At 39.4% G+C, this 25,655-nt stretch overlaps 1 protein-coding gene across 1 annotated transcript in view; it reads left to right on the top strand.

Annotated features, from left to right (window-relative positions):
• Window positions 1-25,655, top strand: part of MCC (MCC regulator of WNT signaling pathway) — a 478,671-nt gene that overhangs the window by 123,507 nt on the left and 329,509 nt on the right. The window contains exon 3 of the mRNA XM_054488736.2: window positions 22,122-22,333. Within this exon, the coding sequence (XP_054344711.1) occupies window positions 22,122-22,333 (212 nt within the window). The remainder of the gene's footprint in view (window positions 1-22,121; window positions 22,334-25,655) is intronic.

Genomic DNA, 25,655 nt, shown 5'->3' with positions numbered 1-25,655 from the left:
ACAAAATCTAAATATATATATTTTACTATACCACAAAAGCATTATTAGAAATAGGCTAATTTTTAAATGGCAAAGTATTAAATTTGTTAAAAAGATGTAACAATTTAAAATTTCTCTCAACTTAATTATATAGCCTCAAAATACAAAAGCAAAAAATTGACACCTATAAAAAAATACATCAATCCACAATCATTATGAGAGATATTAGCATGTTTCTTGTTAACTACTAGAACAAGGTGGACCAAAAAAAAAAAAAAAAAGAAAGAAAGAAAAGAAAGTAAGGATCTGCAAGAGTTGAACAACTCAATTAGTTAGCTTGAGATAATTCACACATAAATTCCGTTCCACCCAACTGCAAGATATGCTTTCTTTTCAAATGTATATGGAACATTCATAAAGTTTTATCATGTATAGGCCATAAAACAAGTCTCAACAAATTTACAAGTAAAGTAACACAGACAGCCGGGCGCAGAGGCTCATGCCTGTAATCCCAGCACTTTGGGAATCTGAGGCAGCCAGATCACTTGAGGTCAGGAGTTCGAGACCAGCCTGGCCAACATGGTGAAACCCCATCTCTACTAAAAATACAAAAATTAGCTGGGCATGGTGGTGCATGTCTGTAATCTCAGCTACTCAGGAGGCTGAGGCAGGAACATCGTTTGAACCCAGGAGACGGAAGATGCAGTAAGCTGAGATCCCGCCACAGCACTCCAGCTGGGTAACAGAACGAGACTCCATTTCAAAAATAAATAAATAAAATATAAACCCCATATGATAGGAAATTCAGGAACATTGTATTAGGGCTTTCCAGAGAAACAGAAATAATAGGATATATAGACATAGATATATGAGGATGGATTTAATATGAGAATTGGCTCATGTGTTCATGGAGTCTGAGAAGCCCCACAATATGCCATCTATAAGCTGGGGAACCAGGAAAGCTGCTGGTGTGGCTCAGTCTGAGTCCAAAGGTCAGAGAGCCAGAGGAACCTATGGTGTAACTCTCAGTCCAAGTCCAAAGGCCTGAGATCCAGAGGGGTTGCTGGTGGAAGTCCAAGAGTCTTAAGGCCAAAGAACCTAGAATTTTGATGTGCAAGGGCAGGGGAGAAGGTGGATATACAAGCTCCAGAAGACAGTGAATATAGCTTTTCTCTTTGTTTCATCTGGTCCCTCAACTGATTGGATGGTGCCTGCACACATTGGGTGAAGGTAGATCTTCCTTACTCAGTCCAGTGATTCAAATGCCAATCTCTTCTGGAAATACCCTCACAGGCATACCTGGAAATAATGTTTTACCAGCTATCTGGGTATCCCTTAACCAGTCAAATTGACACCTAAAATTAACCATCACAAATATACTCTTAAACAGCCCATGGGTCAAGGATGAAATTATGAAAATTCAAAAATAATTTGAATTCAAAGATTATGTAAATATCAATTGAAATGCAACTCAAGCAGTACTTAGAGAAATTTGATAGCTTTTATGCATATATTAGAAAACAAAATTAAAAGGCTGAGTTGAGCATCCATTCTAAGAATTTTGAAAGAGAACAGCAAAACAAAATAGAAAAGAGAAAATAATAAAGATAAGAACAAAAATTAATAAAATAGAAAAGCACTATAGAGGTACAATAAAGACTGAAGATGGGTTTTGTTTTTTAAAAGACTTATGAAATTGATAACTTCCTGGCAAGAATGTTAAGTAAAAAAAAGATAAGGCACTAATAACCGTCAAAGAAAAAAAAAATGACCGTTAGAAAGCCAGGATTGATTGCTGAGTAGAAGAGTTTCACTGCCAAATAGGCAATCCAATAAAGCATGGAGTCTAGGAAGGCTCTGCTGGTTGAGGTTTGGAGGAGAAAAGAAAGGACCACAAATTGTCTTGTCCCAAATGAGAAATGCAAAGCCCCTAGACATTGTTAATTATCTGGCAGTATCTGGGCTTGTTGATTCCATACATACTGGGCTAGCTAAGGGTATGTCCTGTGTAAGTATCATACATACATAGCAGGAGTAGGACATCTGGGAGCCTCTGCTTTGCACAGGTAGCAACTGAGTCAAGATTGGGTCATCCAGCCAACTCTACAATGACATTAGCAGGCAAGGTGGCCAAGTCAGGGTTTATTATAACTAATATCAGGAGTAAAAAGGAGACTGCTACAGATGCTGCAGACACGTTTGAAAAGAAAAGATTATGAACAGATTTCTGTCAATATTTGTAAAATTTTAGATAAAATAGAGAATTTCCAGAAAAACATAATTTACTGAAACTGATTCATTAAGGAATATAAAATCTGAATAGTTCCATAACTATGAGTGAAATTAAAACAGTAATTTAAAAAATCTTTCCACAAAGAAAATTCCAGACCCAGACAGCTTCACTGGTGAGGTCTACCTAACATTCAAAAACAGACAGACTCACACATAACCTAAGATGGAAACATAACGGGACAATGTGAGAAATAAAAATTATGGGCCGATTTTACTTTGGAAAAGAGATGCAAAAATCCTAAACAAAATACTAGCAAGCCAAAATCAGTAATATGTAAACAAGATTTAGAGTATATAGAGTTTGTCTCTGGAATGCAAACTTGGTTTAACATTAGAAAATCAATGTAATCCACCACATTGAGAAAACTTGAGTGAAAAATATCAACTTTTCATGAATAAAGGATAATATTTTGTTTTTTGTGAAGAAGCTGGAATGGAAATCATTTTTTTTTTGTATTCCCCTTGGTGTATTTTTCCCCTGGCATTTTTCATTTTGATTAGGCTGATTTTCAGCCAAGACGTATGACAGTGTTTTGGGCATGCCATACGAGAGGTTGTGTGTGATGCTTCTCATGGCAGGGAGCAGGCTCAGATCAGCATCATCCGCATTCACAGTCTCCCATTTATGACACTTAAAAATTAGTGACTACCAAGGGCTTACTGAATACATGGTCCATTAATATGCCTTGTAAGAGAAAGATAAATTGATCCAAAATGCAATCTCTGCCTTCTAACCAAGAGAGACAAATCTTAAAGAAAAAAATCTTAAACTCATATGGACCATGGATATTACCCCCTACTCCCCAGCCCGCTTCAGGGGCCTAAAGGACCAAACCTTCTATTTATCTTCTATGAAGTGAAAGTCAATTTCTTTGCTTTAATACCTCTTCATTTTAATGCTCCTTCCCCAAACTCTCCTTTGAATTCTTCAGCCCTGAATCAGCCTTCTTGCTTATCTCCTTCAATATACATAGTTTAGACAAACCAAGATAATGAGTTGCCAAATATTATTTTTAATTGTTTTTTTAAAAAGGTTAAAGATGCTTGCCTCAGCTGTGCTTTCATAACCAGATTATTAACTGCCCGAGGGCAGACACTTTGCCTTTTATATTAAACTTGATGAAGAACAGAACAACAGAAGCTAGAACTGGAGGAGAATTTTAAAGTCTGTTTATGGCAGCTGCTCCTTGGGTTAGTTGTCTCTAAAATATCTCCCATTAAGTGTTCTCAGGCCTGTGCTTAAAGACATCAAGGATTGCTGAACTCACTTGGGCACAGTGGAACATTAAAAATATCCACTAATGGTGATGGTGTTGATAAGCATGCTTCGGTAAGAAAAATTTCCTCATTTCTTTCTTTCTTAGCACCTGTCAACAGTCTTGGGGTGGGGGAAGGGGAGAAGGAGTTGCATTTCAAAATATATCTTCCACTGTATTCCCAATGTTACACTGAAATTCAGTGCATTGGCCCTAGATAGGATACGTGTAACATATATATGTTCTAAATAAGACACTAATAAGCTCACTTCCTGAAGACAGACAAAGGGCAAAGAACTACCTGAGAGAATATTATTTACCACCCCTTAGTAGACATGTCCTTTGAATTGCTCTTTATTTTTCCTTAGGAGAAGGATAGATAGACTCTATTTATCTGTACATTCCCACCCAGTTCTCCTTGTGACCACAGGCACAGATTTTAAGACAATTGGCCTGTGTTAGTAATGTAATTTGTAGTGGAGGAGGCTAGGGGCCCTCATGGGGATCAGGTTCCTGAATTTCATACCAAGCATTGACATTAATAAATGACTAAAGACTCATGGTGATTCTGTTGTGGACTAAGCGATTTACTGCTGCTTCTGTTGATGTCAGTATTATCTAGAAATAGTAAATGTGCTGTGACAGGGACAGCTGACACCTGGCAGCCAATTTGTTAAAATTATCCCATGCTTCTTGTGGCAATGTGGTAGCTTTAAATTCATAAAGGTAGCTGCTTCTGGTATATTGAAAGGATTATTTTCCTTCTTGACACGGAGGGTAATAAATTAGGCAATGTACTCTAAAGAACCCACATAACTGAAAGATACAGGGCCACTAAACATAGACAATATCATAAGATAACTGTTAATACAGGTCTCAGGATCCCCTAAACACTCTGCATTTTCATCTGCCTGTATTGTGATGGAAGAGCCCGGTGCTCAAATGAAGGGTGGAAAAGAAGCTAAAGGTAGAAAACAGAGGGGTGGCCAGAGCACAGATCTAATTAATAAATCATGCCTACTCTGCTTTTAAGTCATTATTGCTGCCAGGAAGTGCAGATTTCCTCATGGTGCTGGCCACAAGTTTTGGGAAGGCCAATGTCCTCTCAAGATTAGAGCTGGCCAAGTAGAATAGGGAAGTTAAGTCTGTCAAACCCAGTAACCGAAGACTGACTTACTAATGGAATATTCCATACTCAGAGAAATGTAACTTTGGCCCTGACATGATTGGCTATTTTCATTTTCTTTACAATAATGCTGGAATAAAACTGTTAGCAGTGGGTGAATCTATATGGGTCTGCAGCAATGTCAGTTCTTGCCTCCTAAGAAGAAAGAATTTGACCAAAGGGCATAAGGCAGAGTGAGAAATGGAGGCAAGTTTTACAGCAGGAATGAAAGTTTATTAAAAAGTTTTAGGGCAGGAACAAAAGGAAGTAAAGTACACTTGTAAGAAGGCCAGTGGGCAACTTGAGAGATTCAAGTGTGCAGTTTGACCTCTGACTTTGGGTCTTAAACATTGGCATGCTTCTGTGGTTGCATTACTTCTCCCCAGAGTCTTCCTTTGGTTGGGCTATCCACATGCTCAGTGGCCTGCTAGCACTTGGGAGGGGCTGCAAGCATAGTGTATTTACTGACGTTGTACACATGCTCACTTCAGGCGTTCTTCCCTTACCAGTAGTGTTCCTAGAAGGTCACATATGAGTTAAGCTCCACAATTTTGCCTTAGTGCCCATGCTTGAGCCCACTTGCCCCAACTCCTGAGATCTTATTGGGAAGCTGCTGATCTGCAGTTTCAGGTTTTTTCTGTCTATTGGGAGACTGCCTTTCCCTGGTACTGGCAATGACCAATTGTTATTTTAAAGAGACAGTTTTAACAACTGCCTGACCATCACTTGATGGTCACCTGCCATTCGTGGTAGGTGGGGGGCCCTCTTCTGCCCTGCTTATGCCTGACTACCTACTGTAACAAAACTATTGTTTAAAATTTTAAGCACTGGTTGGGTGCCAATGGTTTTGTATTTTTAAATTGGTAATCATAATTGTTACCTTTCAGAAGCTGAGAGTGTAAATATTCCTTATATATTTGCTTTCTGTTATCTAAAATGGATTCCAAATAAATAATTATGAAGTGTGATCAGATAATAGCTAACATTTGTTGATCAGTTTACCATATGCCAGGGATTGTCTTAAATGCTGTACATATTTTAACTTTAATTCTCACAACACCCTCATGAAAGTACACATTATTATCCCTATTTTAAATATTAAGAAACTGAGGCTAAATAACTTGCTTGATGTCACATAGCTGGTTACGGTGTCTTTAAACCTGATACTAAGCAGCATGACTACAAAACACCAGCTCTTAACCACTATTCTATGCAAATGAGCAATGTCTATGAAATTAAGCTGAAAGAGAGAAAATGTCCTCTTCTAAAAATGGGAAAAATATTGTGGCAATTCATAGGCTATTGGTAGGACCAAAGATAATATATGTGAAATGCTTAGTACAGTATCTGGTCCTTAGTGTGGTGGGCTTTGAATAGCTGTTAGCTGTCAGAATTGTTATAGATGCTTTGGCTTGTCTCATTCTCACAGGAGTCTTGGCCTGCTGGGAAGGTGGCATAGTGCCTTTGGTAAATAAGCTCTGTAATTGTAGGCCTTGAAACCAAACCTGGGTGGCACTTTGAAGATGGGATTAAAGTACTAACCTGTAGCTTCGAAGTACCCAGCAGGGCAAATATCTCAGTGTTTGGCAGGTTTTTCTGTTCTAGCGTTCTCTCTGAGAGCAGGATTTTCCCAGTGGTATGTTTTATAAATATGTCAAATTGCCACTTGTTTCCTGTGCTATTTGGCTAAGTGAAAGAAACATTTAGAATTTGTGGTCTGCCACCTTCAAACACTAAATATTCCAGTTAAAAAATATATATATATTTTAAAATGATATATATTTATATAAAATATATAATATTATATATTAGAATATATATTTTGCTGGAATATTATATATAAATGCATATATAAATTTTATATATATATATATATATCTCCTAGCACTTTGGGAGGTCGAGGCACGAGGATCACCTGAAGTCAGGAGTTCGAGACCAACTGGGACAACATAGTGAGACCCAGTCTGTATAAAAAACTTAGCCAGGCTACTCGAGAGGCTGAGGTAGGAGGATCACTCCTGGACCCGAGCTCAGGAGTTGGATGCTACCGTGAGCTACGATTGTACCACGCATTCTAGCCTGGGTGACAGAACAAGACCCTGTCTCTAAAAAAAAAAAAAATACACCTTGCCTGTCACTTCAAAGGACCCAGTAGGTGTTGCAGTGGCAGATATGATGGCCTCCTTTGCTTCTGTTTGTGCAGAGACCACCTCTGGGCACAGGGAGTGCTTTGGATGTCTACTTACAGGGATGCCAGATGCCATGAAGCTTACTTACTGGCCTGGAGAGAAACTGCTTAGTGGCTGTTATGGACTGAATGCTTGTGTCCCGGTACCCAAATTTGTATGTGGAAACCGTAACCACCAGTGTGATGGCATTTGGAGATAGGGCCTTTGGAAGGTAATTAAGGTTAGATGAGATCATGGGTGGGGCCTTATGATGGGATTAGGGCCCTTATAAATAGAGACACTGCAGAGCTTGACCTTGCCCTCTCTTCTTACCATGTGAGGACACAGCAAGAGGTAGCTACTTACAAGCCAGGAATACAGCCCTCGCCAGAACCCCACCAGAACTCTACCATGCTGGCACCCCATTTTGGACTTCTAGCCTCCAGAACTGTAAGAAAATACGTTTCTGTTGCATCAGCCACATAAGTTTTGGTATTTTGTTATGACAGCCCAAGCAGACTAACATAGTGGTTATCTCTTCATTGAGGAGCCTTTAAGAAAAACCAGCATAAGAAGAGAGTGCTGGTATGAGTGAGCCCTGCCTACCTATTAGTACTCTGTTTGACTCTTTGTTTTAGCTCTTTAGGAGATGACCTATGAAATGCACAATAGGAGATGAAATTACAGTATTAAAAGGTAATAGAAATAATGTTGAAAGAAGGCAAATTCTCAAACCCAAACGAGGATCCTCTAGCTTTGGTAAAAGGTCGTTGTTGGTGCCCTTTGAGGTTGGCATGTCTTGCACTTCCTTTGACCAACCCACCTGTTCTTTCTCTGGATGCTTTAACTAAGGTGAGGTTGGTCAGCATTTATTTTTATAGTTCTTTTTTGATTGTCAAAATACAGGCAAAATGCAAATTAGGATTTTTTTCTTATGCCACTATTTTTTAACATAGTATTTCCTTCTTCAGTCATTAATGTAAAAGCTGGAATATATGCATCTATATACACATATCTATATCATATATGTGTGTATACATACATATATACATGTACAGAGATTCCTCAATAAGAATATTGGGACAGAAAAAAAGACTATCTTTTTTTCTAAATATTTTTCTATGTAAGAACAAAGTGCTATTGCCACATTCTTCCATTAACAGGCCAAGAATAAGGTCTTAATAAGGCCATTAATTCTGGATGTTGAATAATAATAATAATACAGGGCATATGGTTGATCATAGTACAATAAAAAGTCTAAAAGAAAAAGGGGATGGGCACGGTGGCTCATGCCTGTAATCCCAGCATTTGGGAGGCTGAGGCGGGCGGATCACCTGAGGTCTGGAGTTCAAGACCAGCCTGGTCAACATGGTGAAACCCCGTCTCTCCTAAAAATACAAAAATTAGCTGGGTGTGGTGGTGCATGCCTGTAATCCCAGCTACTCCGGAGGCTGAAACAGGACAATCGCTTGATCCCAGGAGGTGGAGATTTCAGTGAGCCGAGATCATGCCACTGCACTCCAGCTTGTCTTGGCAGAACAAGACTCTGTCTCAGAAAAAAAAAAAAAAAAGAAAGAAAAAAAGAAAAAGGAAAAGAATCCCTCAGATGTTATCATATTTGAGATAATATAAAAATCCAATCAGTATTAAACTCGGTTCTTGTAATTCACCAGATGTTTCCAGTTTTGCCCCTTCTGGACACTTAGTAAGATTATGTGACTGGGATCCCCCTCAGGGTAGGGTTGGGCCATATGACTATATCTGGCCAGTGGGTTATGAGCCATGTGAGTCACTTATGCAACAGAGCATTCAATTGCCAATGTCGGACCCTCTAGAATACTCTCTGATTACAATGAGCAGAGGCCTTGCTGACCCTCGGATGGCAGTGTGCAGAGAAATAAGTCTTTTATGTTTAAGCCACTGAGATTTGGTGGGGAGGGAAGGGGTCTTTTCATTACTGAAGCATAATCTAGCTTGTCCTAATCAATAGAATTATATTGGCAAATTGCTGATATTGACTCTCAGTGGACAATGGAACAGCAGTAAGCTTTTGAAGAAATTAGTTCCTAGAAGTGACCTTTGTCAGTTGTCTTCATACCATTCCTGAAAAGAAAAATCATTAAAGAATTCTCCATTGTCCACTCTAGCTATTGTAGAAAACAGTCCTGTGCATTTTGGTATGTCAGTTGATAGGTATCTATCTTCATATGGTCAGCTAAAAATAAAAATATCACAACATGTCTAAAGTGCCTCATGCACTTTGCTAACTGACCAGTATAGACTAGTATAGGGAGCCTAACCATGTGTAGACTGATCAATGTTTAGAATCCCATGGGTGACCCTCTAGACCAGATTTAGTATTTAAGGAGGCTTTCACAGGTTATCAATTCTATGTTGGTTTAAATGTTTACATATATCTGTGGGACCACTTATGTTTGCTTATTAGTAGGCAATTTATGTGTGTAAGCCTGCTAACAAAAAAGGAACTGACATTTAAGTAGTATTGAGAGACCATAAAGAGAGAGGTTTAAATGTGTAATCTTTATTTTTTTCATAAACAAATAAAATGACATAAAATGACAGTGATAAACACTGTCATCCTTCTCATTACCTTCTCATGACTGTTGCTAAGGGCATGGCTGGGACTCAAATGCAGAAAGCTGAAAGCCAAAGCTAGTGCTCATGAACCCCCAGACCCTCCTGTGTCTGGCCTGAGAGTGGAGAGAGTGCTAGGAGTGCTCCACAATGGCCTTGTCATTTGTTCGGGAACTCAGTAAGTCTGAGACCTGAGCCCAGCAAAGAATGTGAAGAGCAGCATTTCCAGCACAAAAACAGCACGTGAAAGGCCTGTGCCTTGAAAGCACCCATCATGTCAGAAGATACAGAAGGTCAGCCTGGCTGGAACCTCATGAGCCAGGAGACATTGACACAGTGGTGTCCATGTCAAGGAGAAGAAAGCAGAGCCATAACCCTGTGGGGAACAGGCATATGAAAAGCCATGTTACAAGAGGGCTCATGAGACCATTGACCTAACGTGCAGATGTCAGACAAAACCCAAATCATATTAAAATTACATTCTTAATTTTTCTTTCACTTACAGTACTCAATATCAAGCAGGAGTTGAGGGTTGTAACCTGATGATGTATTTACAAAGTTTCTTCTGATGAAGAATCACTTGAACATTAAGGAAAGAACATTCATGTTAACACACAAATACCGATTCAAATGTTGAGAAGAAAAAGGAGCCCCTTCCTCATCTCTCACTATAGATTTGATAAAAGTGAAATTTGAGAGAGTGCATTCATGAGCCCTTTCTCCCACTGCCCCCCGGGGGAAAAAAAAAGGAAATAATTTGAATGCTTCAGAAAAGTCATAGAACTTTCTACCCTTCCACCAGATGGTGAGCTCTTTACAGCAAAGATTTTTGTCTTAGATTTGAATTAATATTTCTAGTATTTCTTGTAGAATTTATTACTTAGTGAGTTCTCAAAATCTGTTGGAGGGCAAGCAAGCAGAAAGGATGGGAAGACAGGAGAAAGAGAGGGAAGAGGAAAAAATATGGGAAGATAGTAAGCCTTTTATTTATTTATTTATTTTTGCCTGGAGCACAGGAACCAATTTGAGGTTCACAAGGAGGTGAACACAGGCTGTCAAGAGGCTGCAGATGAGCCATCAGGTACCATCATGCTTCAAAAGGCAAAAGGAAGATGGTTACCAGACCTACATTTTCAAAGTTTTTCAGTGAGATCATCACAATTAAATGACTTGTTTTTGTCTCATGAATGTTGGTTTTTATTGAGAAAAAATTTAACATGAAGACAGATTAAAAGAGAGTAATGGGAACAGTCTACTATAGTTTTTTTAAAAGTCCACTTTATATGGTCCATTTATGTGGAAGCTATTATGACTGATTTTGTCTCCATAGCAGAAGATCTGAGATTTTCAGCATCACTTCAGCAAAAATTGTTATGGTAATAATATGAAGGCCTTTAAATCTTGCTGATTAATATAGAGCTTGGCTAACCTAATTAAGTGATTCTGCCAGAAACTGGGTTTAGGTCTATTAATATGGCATAATAAATTTCAAATGAAGCTTCCTTTGACTGTCTTACCCCAGAACATTTGTATTTTTAAAAAATATTGTGGGTATATTTAGGTATATATATTTATGGGGTACATGAGACACTTTGATACAGGCATGCAGTACATGATAATCACATCATGGTAAAAGGGGTATCCATCCCCTCAAGCATTTATCCTTTGTGTCACAAACAATCCAGTTATACTCTTTTCATCATTTTTAAATGCACAATTAAATTATTGAGTACAGTCCCTCTGTTCTGCTAGCAAATAGTAGGTCTTATTCATTCTTTCTAACTAATTTTTTGTACGCATTAACCATCCCCACTTCCCCTCTACTTCCCCCACTACCCTTTCCAGCTTCTGGTAACCATCCTTACTCTCTATCTCCATGAGTTCAATTGTTTTAATTTTTAGCTCCTACAAATAAGTGAGAACATGTGAAATTTGTCTTTCTGTGCCTGGCTTATTTCATTTAACATAATGACTTCCAGTGCCATCCATGTTGTTGCAAGTAACAGGATCTCATTCTTTTTTATGGCTGAATAAGAAATATACATTGTATATATGTACCATGTTCTCTTCATCCATTCATCTATTCATAAACACATAAGTTGCTTGTAAACCTTGGTTATTGTGAATAGTGCTGCAATAAACATGGGAGTGTAGATATCCTTTCAATATACTGATTTCCTTTCTTTTGGATATATATCCAGCAGTGGGACTGCAGGATCCTATGATTGTTCTATTTTTAGGTTTTTGAAAAACCTCCAAATGGTTCTCCATAGTGGTTGTACAAATTTACATTCCCACCAACAGTATATGAGGGTTCCCTTTTCTCTATATCCTCACTAGTGTTTATTATTGCCTGTCTTTTGGATAAAATCCACTTTAACTGGGATGAGATGGTATCTCATTGTAGTTTTGATTTGCATTGCTCTGATGATCAATGATGTTGAGCACCTTTTCATATGCCTCTTAGCTATTTATGTCTTCTTTTAAGAAATCTCTATTCATATTTTTTGCCCATTTTTAAAATCAGATTATTGGATTTTTTTCCTGTAGATTTGTTTGAGGTCCTTACTATTCTGATTCTTGTATTAGATTCTTGTAATCTTACTATTTTAAGATTCTGGTTACTATTCTCTTGTCAAATGGGTAGCAAATATTTTCTCCATTCTGTGGGTTGTCTCTTCACTTTGTTGATTGTTTCTTTGCTGTGCAGAAGCTCTTTAACTTGATGTAATCTGATTTGTCCAGTTTTGCTTTTGTTGTCTGTGCTTGTGGGGTATTACTCAAGAAATTTTTGCCCAGACCAATGTTCTGGAGAGTTTCCTCAATGTTTTCTTGTTACAGTTTCATAGTTTGAAATCTTAGATTTAACTCTTTAATCTATTTTGATTTTTGTATATGGTGAGAGATAGGGGTCTAGTTTTATTCTTCTGAATAAGATACCAGTTTTCCCAACACAATTTATTGAAGAGACTCTCTTCCTTAATGTATGTTCTTGACACCTTTGTCAAAAATGAATTCACTGTAAGTGTGTGGACTTGTTTCTGGGTTCTCTATTCTGTTCCACTGGCCTATATGTCTATTTTTATGTCAGTAGCATGCTGTTTGGCTACTTAGCTCTGTAGTATAATTGGAAGTCAGGTATTGTGATTCCTCCAGTTTTGTTCTCTTTGCTCCTAAGGATAGCTTTGGCTGTTCTGGGTCTTTTGTGGTTTCACGTACGTTTTAGGATTGTTTTTTCTATTTCTGTGAGGAATGTCATTGGTATTTTGAAAGGGATTGCATTGAATCTGTAGATTGCTTTGGGTAGTATGGACATTTTAACAATATTGGTTCTTCCAGTGCATGAACATGGATTATCTTTCCATTTTGGGGGGGTTCTCTTCAATTTCTTTCATGAGTGTTTTATAGTTTTCATTATAGATATCTTTTACTTCTTTGGTTAAATTTGTTTCTAGATATTTAATTTTATTTGTAACTATTATACTTGGGATTACTTTTTAAATTTTTATTCAGATTGTTCACTATTAGCATATAGAAATGCTACTGATTTTTGTATGTTGATTTTGTATCCTGCAACTTTACTGAATTTGTCTATCAGTTCTAATAACTTTTTGGTGGAGTCTTTAGGTTTTTCCAGATATAAGATAATATCCTATGTAAACTAGGATAATTTGACTTCCTTTCCAGTTTGGATGCCCTTTATACCTTTCTCTTGTCTGATTGCTGTAGCTAGGACTTCCAGTACTATGCTGAATAACAGTGGTGAAACTGGGCGTCCTTGTCATGTTCCAGATTTTTGAGAAAAGACTTTCAATTTTTCCCCATTTAGTATGATACTAGCTGTGGGTCTGCCACATTTAGCTTTTATTATGTTTAGGTATATCCCTTCTATACTCAGTTTTTTGAGGATTTTTATCATGAAGGGATATTGAATTTTACCAAACACCTTTTAGCGTCAGTTGAAGTGATCATATGGTTTTTGTGCTTCATTCAGTTGATATGAGTATCACATTGATTGATTTGTGTATGTTGAACCATCCTTGCTTCCATAGGATAAATCTCACTTTGTCATGATGAATGAAGTTTATCATGTGTTGTTGAATTCAATTTGCTAGTATTTTGTTGAGGATTTTTGCATCAGTGTTCATCAGGGATATCGGCCTGTAGGTTTTTTTGATGTGTCTTTTTCTGGTTTTGGTATTGGGATAATACTGGCCTCATAGAATGAGTATGGAAGTGTTCTGTCCTCCTCTACTTTTTTGAACACTTTGAGTAGGATTGGCATTAGTTCTTTAAATGTTTGGTAGAATTCAGCAGTGAAGCCATTGGGTCCCAGCATTTCTTTACTGGAAGACTTTCATTATGGCTTCACTCTCATGATTTTTTATTGGTCTGTTCAGGTTTTGGATTGCTTCATGGTTCAATCTTGGTAAGTTGTATGTGTCTAGGAATTTATCCATTTCCTCTAGGTTTTCCAAGTTATTGGCATAGTTGCTCATAGTAGCCACCTAATGACCCTTTGAATTTCTGCAGTATCAGTTGTAATGTTTCCTTTTTCACCTCTGATATCATTTCTTTGAGTCTTCTCTTTTTTTATTCTTAGTCTGGCTAAAGGGTCAATTTTATTTATCTTTTCAAAAACCCAACTTTCTGCTTTATTGATCTTTTGTATTGTTTCCTTTATTTCAATTTTATTTATTTCTGCTCTGATCTTTATAATTATTTTTTCCTACTAATTTTGGGTTTGATTTCCTCTTACTTTTCTAGTTCTTTGAGATGCACCATTAGGTTATTTGTTTTTCTACTTTTTGATGTAGGCATTGGTAGGTATAAACTTCCCTCAGTACTGCTTTCACTGTATCCCATAGATTTTGGAATGTTGTGTGTCGATTATCATTTGTTTTGAGAAATTTATCCATTTCTTCCTTATTTTCTTCATTGACTCACTGGTCATTCCAGAGCATATTGTTTAATTTCCATGTGTTTGTACGATTTTCAAAATTTCTCTTGTTATTGATTTCCAGTTTTATTCCTTTGTGGTCCAAGAAGATGCTTGATATTATTTCAGTTTTTTGAATGCTTTAATACTTTTGCTTTGTGACCTAAAATATATTCTATCCTTGAGAATGATCCATGTGCTGAGGAGAAGAATGTGTATCCTACAGATTTTGAAGAAATGTTCTGTAAATATCTGTTAGGTCCATTTGTTCTATTATGCAGATTAAGTCCAATGTTTCTTTGCTGATTTTCTATCTGGAAGATCTGTCCAACACTGAAAATGGGGTGTTAAAGTCTCAAGTAATTATGGCATTGAGATCTCTCCCTCTCTCTCTCTTTAGCTCTAATAATATTTACTTTATATATCTGGGTGCTTCATTGTTGGGTGCATAATTACAATTGTTATATCCTCTTGCTGAATTGACCCCTTTATCATTATATAATGAGCTTATTTGTCTATTTTTACAGTTTTTTCTTGAAATCTATTTTGTCTGATACAAGTAGAGCTACTATTTGGCTTCCATTGGCATGGAATATCTTTTTTCATCCCTTTATTTTCAGTCTGTGTGTATCTTTATAGGTAAAGCGTGTTTCTTGTAGGCAACAGGTCATTTGGTCATTTGGTCTTGCTTTTTTATCCATTTAGGCACTCTGTCTTTTCATTATAGAGTTTAGTTCATTTACATTTAATGTTTTTATTGGTAAGTAAGGACTTACTCTTGCCATTTTGTTATTTGTTTTCTGATTGTTTTGTGGCCTTCTCTTCCTATTTTGCTTCCTTCCTGTCTTCCTTTTAGTGAAGGTAATTTTCTCTGGTGGTGTGGTTTAATTTCTCCCTTTTTATTTTTTGTGTATTCAGTGTATGTTTTTTGATTTGATGTTACTGCAAGGCTTGCAATAATATCTTATAACCCATTATTTTTGTTTTGTTTTGTTTTGTTTTATTATACTTTAAGTTTTAGGGTACATGTGCACAATGTGCAGGTTTGTTACATATGTATACATAACCCATTATTTTTAACTGATGACAACTTAACACTGATTGCATAAACAAACAAAAAAAACACGAAAACTAATAAAAATTCTACACTTTAACATCATCCCCCCAGTTTTTAACTTTTTGTTCTTTCTCTATGTCTCATTTTACTGTCTATATCTTAAAAAGTTGTTGTAGTCATTATTTTTTATTGGTTCATCATTTAGTCTTTCTACTTATAAGAGTAGTTTACATACCACAATTGCAGTATTATAATATTCTGTCTTTTCCTGTGTGCTTACTATTAAAAGTGAGTTTTATATCTTCAGACGAGCACTTGTTGCTCATTAATATCCTTTTCTTTCAAATTAAGGAATATCCTTTAGCATTTCTTATAGGACAGGTCTGATGTTCATGAAATCCCTCAGATTCTGTTTGTCTGTGAAGGTCTTTATTTCTCCTTCATGTTTGAAGGATATTTTCACCAGATATACTATTCTAGTGTAAAAGGGTTTTTTTTTTTTTTTCTTTCAGCACTTTAAATATGTCATGCCACTCTCTCCTGGCCTGGAAGGTTTACACTGAGAAGTCTGCTTCCAGACGTATTGGAACTCCATTGTATGTTATTTGTTTCTTTTCTCTTGCTGCTTTTATGATACTTTCTTTATCCTTGACCTTTGGGAGTTTGATTATTAGATGCCTTGAGGTAGTCTTCTTTGGGTTAAATCTGCTTGGTGTTCTATAACCTTCTTATATTTGAATGTTGATATCTTTCTCTAGGTTTGAGAAGTTCTCTGTTATTATCCCTTTCAGTAAACTTTTTGTTTTTGTTGTTGTTGTTGTTTGTTTGCTTTTTTAGACAGAGTTTCACTCTTGTTGCTCAGGCTGGAGTACAATGGCATGATCTTGGCTCGCTGCGACCTCCACCTCCCAGGTTCAAGCAATTCTCCTGCCTCAGCCTCCCAAGTAGCTAGGATTACAGGTGCCCACCACTATGCCTGGCTAATTTTTTGTGTGTTTTTAGTAGAGATAGGGTTTCACCATGTTGGCCAGGCTGGTCTTGAACTTCTGACCTCAGGTGATCCACCTGCCTCGGCCTCCCAAAGTGCTGGGATTACAGGCATAAGCCACTGTGCCCCACCCCCTTTCAATAAACTTTCTACTCTATCTCTGTCTCTATCTCCTCTTTAAGGCCAGTACCTCTTAGATTTACCCATTTGAGGCTATTTTCTAGATCTTGTAGGCGTGCTTCATTTTTTTTAATTCTTTTTTCTTTATCTCCTCTGACTGCTTGTGTCACCCCTCCCCATGCTCCAGGTGGCTCAGCACAGGGAGAGAGATCTGTTTGATACATTCGTCAGTATGTCAATTGCATTTTTTAACTCTAGAATTTCTGCTTGATTCCTTTTAATTATTTCAGACTCTTTGTTAACTTTATCTGATAGAATTCTAAATTCCTTCTCTGTGTTACCTTGAATTTCTTTGAGTTTCCTCAAAACAGTTATTTTGAATTCTCTGTCTGGAAGGTCATATATCTCTGCTTCTCCAGGATTAGTCCCTGATGGCTTATTTAGTTCTTTGGGTGAAGTCATGTTTTCCTGGATGGTGTTAATGCTTGTAGATGTTATTCAGTGTCTGGGCATTGGAGAGTTAGGTATTTATCGTAGTCTTCACAGTCTGGGCTTGTCTGTGCCTGTCCTTCTTGGGAAGGCCTTCCAGTATCCAAAGGGACTTGGGCACCAAGCCCAATAATACTGTGTATTTTTCAGACTCTTAGAGGTACCACCTTTGTGGTCTTGGATAAGATCTGGAAGAATTCTCTGGATTATGAGGCAGAGACTCTTGTTCTTTTCCCTTACTTTCTCCCAAACATATGAAGCCTCTCTTTCTCTGTGCTGAGCCACATAGAACTGGGAGTGTGGTGATGCAACCACCCCTGTAGTTCCCACCACTAGGACTACACTGAGTCGGACCTGAAGTCAGCACAGCACTGGATCTCACCCAAGGCCCACTGTAACCACTATGTGGCTACTGCCTATGTTCACTCAAGGCCCTAGGGCTTTACAGTCAGCAGTTTGGGAAACCAGCCAGAATTATGTGCTCGCCTTCAGGGCAGTGAGTTCCCTCAGGCCCTGGGCAGGTCAGAAATGCTGTCTGGGAGCCAGGGATTGGAGTAAAAGAAACTTAAAAATCTACCTGGTGCTCTATTCTACTATGGCTATGCTGGCCCTCAAACCACAAGACAAAGTTCTTCCTGCTCTTTCTTCCCCTTTCCACAGGCAGAGGAGCCTCTCTCAGTGGCCACCACCACCACTGACCCATGGTGAGTTCTGCCAGGCCACTGTCAATGTCCCCTTAAAGTGCAAAGGCTCTTCGGTCAGCTTTTGGTGAATGCTGTGAGGCCTGGGACTCACTTTCAGGGCAGTGGGCTCCCTTCTGGCCCAGGGCAGGTCCAGAAATGCTGTCCAAGAGCCTTCTTGTTGCTCTACCCCACTGTGGCTGAGCTGGTACCTGCGGTGCAAGACAGAGTCCTCTTTACTTTCCCCTCTGCTTTTCTCAAATATAAGGAGTCTTTCACTGTAGACACCACAGGTAGGAATGTGCTAGGTCTGACCTGAAACCAGCATAGCTCTGAGTCTCACCTAAGGCCCACGGCAAGTACAGCCTGGCTACTACTGCTGATTATTCGGGACCCAATGACTCTTTAGTCAGCAGGTGATGAATCCTGCCAGAAATGGGTCTTTTCCTTCAAGGCAGAAGGTTCCTTTCTGGCCCAGGGTATGTCTATAAATGTCTGGAAGCTAGAGCTTAGAATGGGGGACTCATGACTCTGCCTGGTGCCCTGTCCTGTTATGGCTGAGCTGGTTTCTAAGATGCAAAACCAAATCCTCTTTACTCTTCTCTCTCCTCTCCTCAGGCAGAAGGAACAAGTCACTTTCTTTGCTGCAAGCTGTGATGCCTGGGGTTACTGAGGTGGGGTAATGCAAGCCTCTCTTAGCCAACCCGGGTGATGTCTCACTAGGTCATATGCTGCCCTAGTCCACCTAAGCCCAACCCAGCACTAGGATCTGCCTAGGAAGAATTGCAGTCTTTGTGTCCTAGACTGCCTTTCAAGTTTACCTAGAATCCCAGAGCACTTTATCCCATGGTGGCAAGGCTTGCTGAGAAACTCAAGTTCCGACTGCTGGGATGGGCAATTCCCCTCTGGCTAGGGCTGATCCAAATGCTCCCTCCATGGGTGGGCAATGGCTGAGGTCTTCACAGGTTGGCTCCCTGCTGTGACGGGGCAGCACTGAGTTCAATGGCAAGTCCCCCACTTGCTGTGCTTTCCCTCTCCCATAAGCACAGATTCTCCATGGTACATAAACACTGCTAGAAAGTACGGGAGGAGTGGTGTTGGTGATTCAAGACTGTCTTTCCTACCCTCTTGAGTGCCTCTTTCAGCGAGAGGAAGTCAAAACCAGGTACTGTGATTGCTTACCTGATTGTTAGTTCTTATGATGGTGCTTTTTTATGTGTAGGTAGTTGTTAAAATGTGGTGTTCCTGCACAGGGGGATGATCGGTGGAGGCTTCTATTCAGCCATCTTGCTCCAACTCAGAACTGTTATATTTTCCTGTTTGAGAATGAGGCTTCACGTTTGCATAAAGAAAAAGTTTAAGTGTATAATTTATTTTGACTTAATTCCCATGTTGTATTTCCAGGTTAAAAAGTGAAACTGTAGGGTACTACAACCATGATAATTCAGCAATTCATTCAATAAGTGTTTATTAAATGCTAGACATGTCACAGGCCATGTGCACAGTGCTGAGAGTACTGTGGTGAACATATAAGGCAAGGCCCAGCCCTCTGTCTGTCTTACGTGTGAGATATAAGTCCGTCTGTGACTCAGTCCAATGGGGGGGCTCCATTTTTCAACTCTGACCTCTGTTAGTCTTCTTGCCACATGTTGCTGGAGCCAGAACAGAGGCCCTGAGGCATTTAGGCAGATAACAGACAGTGTTCAGAGGAACAAGGGGAGGGAGAGCAGGCATTTGGCAGTCTATGTTAAGGAAAGAGAAACCTGCCTTGCAATACAATCAATAGACTTTAACATTAAAGTAAACTTGGAGCAATTGCAAACATAGTGACAGAATTGCCTGCTTTGATACAAAGCAGTAGATGCATCCCAGCTCTAAAGGCACTGTATAAAAAGAATGTTGGGTTAGACCGACTGGAGAGGATCAGCAGAGCCAGAACAGTAGGGGGAACCATCGGAAGACAGTTTTCCTATTCACATTGATTAAATTCATCAATACGTGATAAGAGGAGACTGGACATTCATATCAGAACTCACTGTACACAAACCGCAGTTTGCTGTATGTAATTATTCTCAAGTAAATTATAGAGTAATCTGTATATGTTCTCACTTCATAGTACAAACTGGATCATTTTGTGTCCTTTTTTTGTCATTAAAAGCCATGTATTAAAGACCTACCAGAATGAGATCTTTGCAGGCAGGGACTACAATTTCTCATGCTTACTGCTATATCCCCAGGACCCAGTACACGTCCTGTGCATAGACCGTTGTTTGTGTTCTGGCTGCCTAGGCCTTTTGAGCACCCTTCTGTTTAGGAAATGTCTCACCTTATCAGTACTACCTCTCTAAAGTAAAACCAGAAAACACATTTACCCAGCTTTCCTTGCAGCTAGAGGCATGCAGCCTAGGTTTCACCAACCAGATGCACCCACAAGACACTTCCATTCTGAAGTGAACAACACAAGGAAACAGGCTTTACCTCAAATCTATTTTTTTCTGGAAAGAGTGACAACTCAAGCATCAGGCTTTCTCCTCCAGGAAGCTTTCCCTGAACATTCCCCATTCATCTCCAGATGGACTGAGTTAGATATCCTTCCTTTAGTTCTACTTTTTCATTGCACTTTCCCACTTGTATTATAACTATTAGCATATTTTATTACCTTCTAATTGTCTGTAATAATTAAGGTAATACTAGCTGCTCTAATCAACAAACCGCAAGTATGTAGTGAATCAAACACAATAGAAGTTCCTTAAAGAACTAAAAGTAGATCTACCATTTGATCCAGCAATCCCACTCCTGGGTATCTACCCAGAGGGAAGTGTCATTATATGAAAAAGATACTTGCACATACATGTTTATACCAGCACAATTCGCTATTGCAAAAATATGGAACCAGACTAAATGCCCATCAATCAATGACTGGATAAAGAAAATGTGGTATATATACATCACGGGATACTACTCAGCCATAAAAAGGAACAAAATAATGGCATTCACAGCAACCTGGATGGAAGTGGAGACCATTATTCTAAGTGAAGTAACTCAGGAATGGAAAACCAAACATCATATGTTCTCACTCATAAGTGGGAGCTAAGCTATGAGGACACAAAGGCATAAGAGTGACACAGTGGACTTTGGGGACTTGGGGGAAAGTATGGGTTGGGGGGGTGAGGGATAAAAGACTACACATTGGGCACAGCATACACTGCTCGGGTGGTGGGTGCACCAAAATCTTAGAAATCACCACTAAAGAACTTATTCATGTAACCAAACGCCACCTGTTCCCCAAAAACCTATGAAATAAAAAACATGTAAAAAAAAAAAAAGTTTCTTTTCTAATCATGTTAGGTCAAAATAGGGTACTTAGGATGACCAGACAGCTCTTCTGCAAGTAATGATTCTGGAATCCAGGCATCTTCCATCTACCTTGTGGCTCCACCATCTGTACCACATGGTTTCCAAGGGTACCATTCCCATCAGAACCAGGCCAGAAGGCAAAGGGCATGGAGAATCACACACTGTGGGGCTTTATAAGCAAGGCCCAGCAGTGATGCTTATCATTTCTGTTCATATTCTATTGCCCAGAACTCAGCTTCATTGCTATCCCTAACTGGAAAATACAGTCTAGCTTCCTTCAGGTAAGAGTACATCAACAGTAGAAAGTCATGATACTGTCGGTCACAGTGGCTCACACCTGTAATTCTAGCATTTTGGGAGGCCAAGGCAGGAGGATTTCTTGAACCCAGGAGTTCAAGACCAGCCTGGGCAACATAGTATAGAAATGACGTCTACAAAAAAAAATTTTTTTAATGAGGCAGGAGGATCACTTGACACAGGAGGTTGAGGCTACAATGAGCTGTGATCACGACACTGCATTCCCACCTGGATGACAGAACAAGACCCTGCCTCAAAAAAAAGAAAGAAAGAAACAGAGAGAGAGAGAGAAAGGAAGGAAGGAGAAAAAGAGAGTCATGATAAAGTGCCATATCTTAACTTTCTGTCATTTTTCTTGCTTCCTTCTTCCTCATTTGGGAGAAAGAATGACCAGTGCTAAGGCTAATGTAGTAGCCCTGTGCAAATCACAGATGTGACTCTGATCTGGATTCCCTTTATTTGGCTCTCCAGTGCTTTTTTTTGCTAAGCATTTTTGTCTAGGGGGCACATATTCATGGGACAGTTATTTTTGAATGCTTTGCCTGAAATTGCTTTTATCTCCAGGCTCCCCATGTGTCAGTTTGAAAGGGAAAGTGCTTAGCATGCAGCCTGGGCACCACATGTGTTCTGAGATGCTGGCACATGGAAGGCTTAGGAGGTTCCAAATTATTGCCTATTGGCCACCCACAGGCTAATGAAGGAAATGTCTTTTCATTTTCTCTGCTTCTCTCGGACTTAGGTGCCTTATCAGCAGCCAGGGAGAGCTGGGAATACGACTCTGGTGCCAGGGACCTCCAGAGCCCGGATGTGCAGAGCCAGTCAGCCCCCCAGAAGCTGCTCGAGTATGGCGGAAGCTCTTTGCATCAGCAGGCTGCTCTCCACAAACTGCTCACGCAGTCCCCGCACATTGGCAACTCTGTAGGAGGAAGCTATCTAGAGCTGGCCAACACGGTGAGTACTTTTTGGTTCAAGGAACACATATTTCAGCCTGTCTGTATTCCAATACAAATATTTTAATTTTGTGCTCCAGGGGACATATCGGGTATTGTCTTCTTTATTGCGGTAAATATTGTACCATTTCCAGCATTGCCAGTAATGTTTAGTGTTCCAAAGTTGCCAGCACTTAGGGACTTCACTCTCATCAAGACCACAGTAGACTCCTAAAAGGTGTTTTAATTAAGGCTGTAACTTGCACAGGTTTAATTACTAGAAGACGCACAACAGCTCTTCCATAACTAGACTACTTCTATGGTTCTAGACGTTACAAATTAATAGGATATGCTTGCTTCTGTTTCCTAATTTGGACTTTACTTATTTGGAAAACAAAAAGGAAAATATTGCATTGAAGGTTTCTTGTTTCTGGTTATACTTTAAGAGTATTTTCTGTTGAAAACTGTGGGACAACTTAGAATGTCATTATGTGTAATTTACCTTCCTTTTTCCTTCAAGGTGAGTCACTACAAAGCAACCTTTGGGCAAAGAGCTATTGTCTTCTCTTCTAAGTCAGGGCTGCCAAATGAGGCGGGTGGCCCATGGCCTGGCCATTTTGGGTGACATGCAGACAGTACAAATTGAGATTGCTATCTAGTCACTGTGGGAAAGGTCTAAAAGCCTACCTGGCTTTTTGAAACTGAAGTTCAAATGGTAGACTAAGCATCTCAATAACCTTGACTTATGCATATTTACAGTCTGCTTTGATGTAGGACCAGTGGTTTTCAAACTCTTTGTGTTTGAGGCACACTTTCTAATTCTGACACTTTTGGTGGGGTGTTTGAAGGAACTAGCAATTGTAAATATGGCAACAATAATTAAAATACAATCATCAGAAAAATCCCAATTAAATGACAGTCTACAAAATACGTAATCAAAACTCCTCAAAACTGTCAAGGTTATCAAAAACAAGGAAGGTCTCGGAAAGAGAAACTGTCCAGCTAAGAGAAGCCTAAGAAAATACGACAACTAAATGTAATGCATACCCTCAATGGGATCCTGGATCAGAAAAAAAGGACATTAGAGTAAAACACACATGCACGTGCACACACACACACACACACACACTAAGGAAGCCTAGATGAAGTATGGACTTTTGTTAATAATAGTGTATCAACATCAGTTTATTAATTATGACTAGTATACCAAATAATGTAAGATGTTAATAAGTAGGAAAAACTGTTTGTGGGGTATATGATTACTCTCTCTCCTATCTTTGCAAATTTTGTCTAAAACTATTTTTTTTTTTTGAGATGGAGTTTTGCTCTTATTGCCCAGGCTGGAGTGCAATGGCGCAATCTTGGCTCACTGCAACCTCCGCCTCCCGGGTTCAAGCAGTTCTCCTGTCTCAGCCTCCCAGGTAGCTGGGATTACAGGTACCTGCCACGCCTGGCTAATTTTTGTATTGTTTTTTTAGTAGAGACAGGGTTTCACCATGTTGGCCAGGCTGGTCTCGAACTCCTGACCTCAAGTGATCCACCTGCCTTAGCCTAAAACTATTATAAAATAAAAAATATATTAAAAACATATAAACATGCACAGTCACTGCTAGAGTATGATAATGTCTCATAAAATCTGTAAAAACATTCATAGTTATTGCACTGTTTGTCACTTGGCCACACTTCAAGGACATTCTTGCACAGTTTGAGTAGAACTCTAACTATCCTAATCTTGCCCTCCTATGTGCTCAGGAGATGAGGCGATTATCAGTGAATATGTCATCTTTCTCTGGCATAGGCCTGGACTTAGGCTATGCCTGCTTCAAATAATTTGCAGCAAGTTGAACCCTCCTCTGTACTATATCAGCTTGGCCTTTTCTCAAGACAGACATTGCTATAACAGGATGGGTTATAGCAGAAATCAGTGTTGAACAGAGATCAAAATTTGATGGGACCTTCTCTGGAGGGTTCCAGGTTCATGGCCCACCAGTTTTCTGCAGCAAACCTACTATTGAAAACTGTGGGAGTTGGCTGTTTCCTATCTCTGTGTGACTCTGTGGTTCCCAGCTTCTCCAGTAACCTCCTGGACTGATTTCTGTTCTCCTGTCTCTCTTGATTGGAGGCCAGCTCAGCCCTTGGGGTTCCCACAGCCAGGTTCTCTAAGTTGGCTCTTCAGGGGAGTCAAGGCCCAGAGAGCTCTCCCATACCCCACAGTCATATACATACCGTCTTTTTACTTTACTGGTTAAGCTTTAGAAATGAGGGAACACTGCCTAACATTTCCTCTGCACACTCACTTAAGGCGATCCCTTGGCAAGAACTGAACCATAAATGCAAATGCAGGCATTGAAGTCCTATGACTATGATTACGCTATTTATTTCCTCACCAAATGGAAAAGTAAAACTTTAAAAATACCATTTGAATTCACAGACCCATTTTTAATGCCCTTGGACCCTGTGGTAGAGTACATTTTGGGCCCCAGTTCTTCATCCTGTCCTGTGTCTTCACCATTTGTCATGCAACTCTAGAGTCCTTCTGTCAGACACGTGAGAGTGATACATGATGGTTGTTTTAACCATTGTGTTTGCGGTAGTTTGTTTCATAGCCATAGTGACTCAGGGTCTACTCAGAAGGGTCTGTAGAGCCTGATTTGAGAAATACCCTTCCCAGGTGGCCAAAGAAAGCAAATAGTCTCTTGAAACTGCACATTTGGGCAATCCCTTTATTTATGTAATCACATTAAAAGTAATTTATGTCCCTTCTAAGGAAAAATCTTGAACTAATAAAATTAAGTTTTATTATTTTTCTTTTAAATAGCTACCAAGAGCAAAAGGCATTTTATCAGTGTCTAGTTAGGAGACAGAAAGCACACAGTAATTCACACAGGGAAAGTTTAATATAAATGATTATTAACTAGTAGCAGAGGATTACCTACTAAGGGTAAAGAAAACCGTACTGAACACAGGAATAGCACATACGAAGAACAGCCACTACCCCTAAGTCTGTTCCCAAGGAAGGAGTACCAAAGAAGGAACAAATTTGGAAGAGGGCCCTCTCCTCACCCAGGGCTGATTCAGACCCCTTTGAAAGAAAGTCTGCGGCCCACTGAATTGCAGAGAATTTCCCTGAGATGTTGCAGGCCAGGGCTGGCAAGCAGGAAACCAAACTTCTGAACGTTCATCCAGCCTCCTGGGATACCACCCATTGGGGCATCAGGTATCACTGAGGTGTCCACCGAGGTGCCAGAGGGATTCACTGGGAAGCTGCCTGCTGGAGTGGTGGCAAACCCACTGAAAAGTCCCCCAAATAGTGCCACTAAAACTTAATAGGGTGAGTCACTAGA

The sequence above is a fragment of the Pongo pygmaeus genome, chromosome 4 (genome assembly GCF_028885625.2).
Source record: "Pongo pygmaeus isolate AG05252 chromosome 4, NHGRI_mPonPyg2-v2.0_pri, whole genome shotgun sequence".
NCBI lineage: Eukaryota > Metazoa > Chordata > Mammalia > Primates > Hominidae > Pongo > Pongo pygmaeus.
This window is presented reverse-complemented; position numbering and strand designations above follow the sequence as displayed.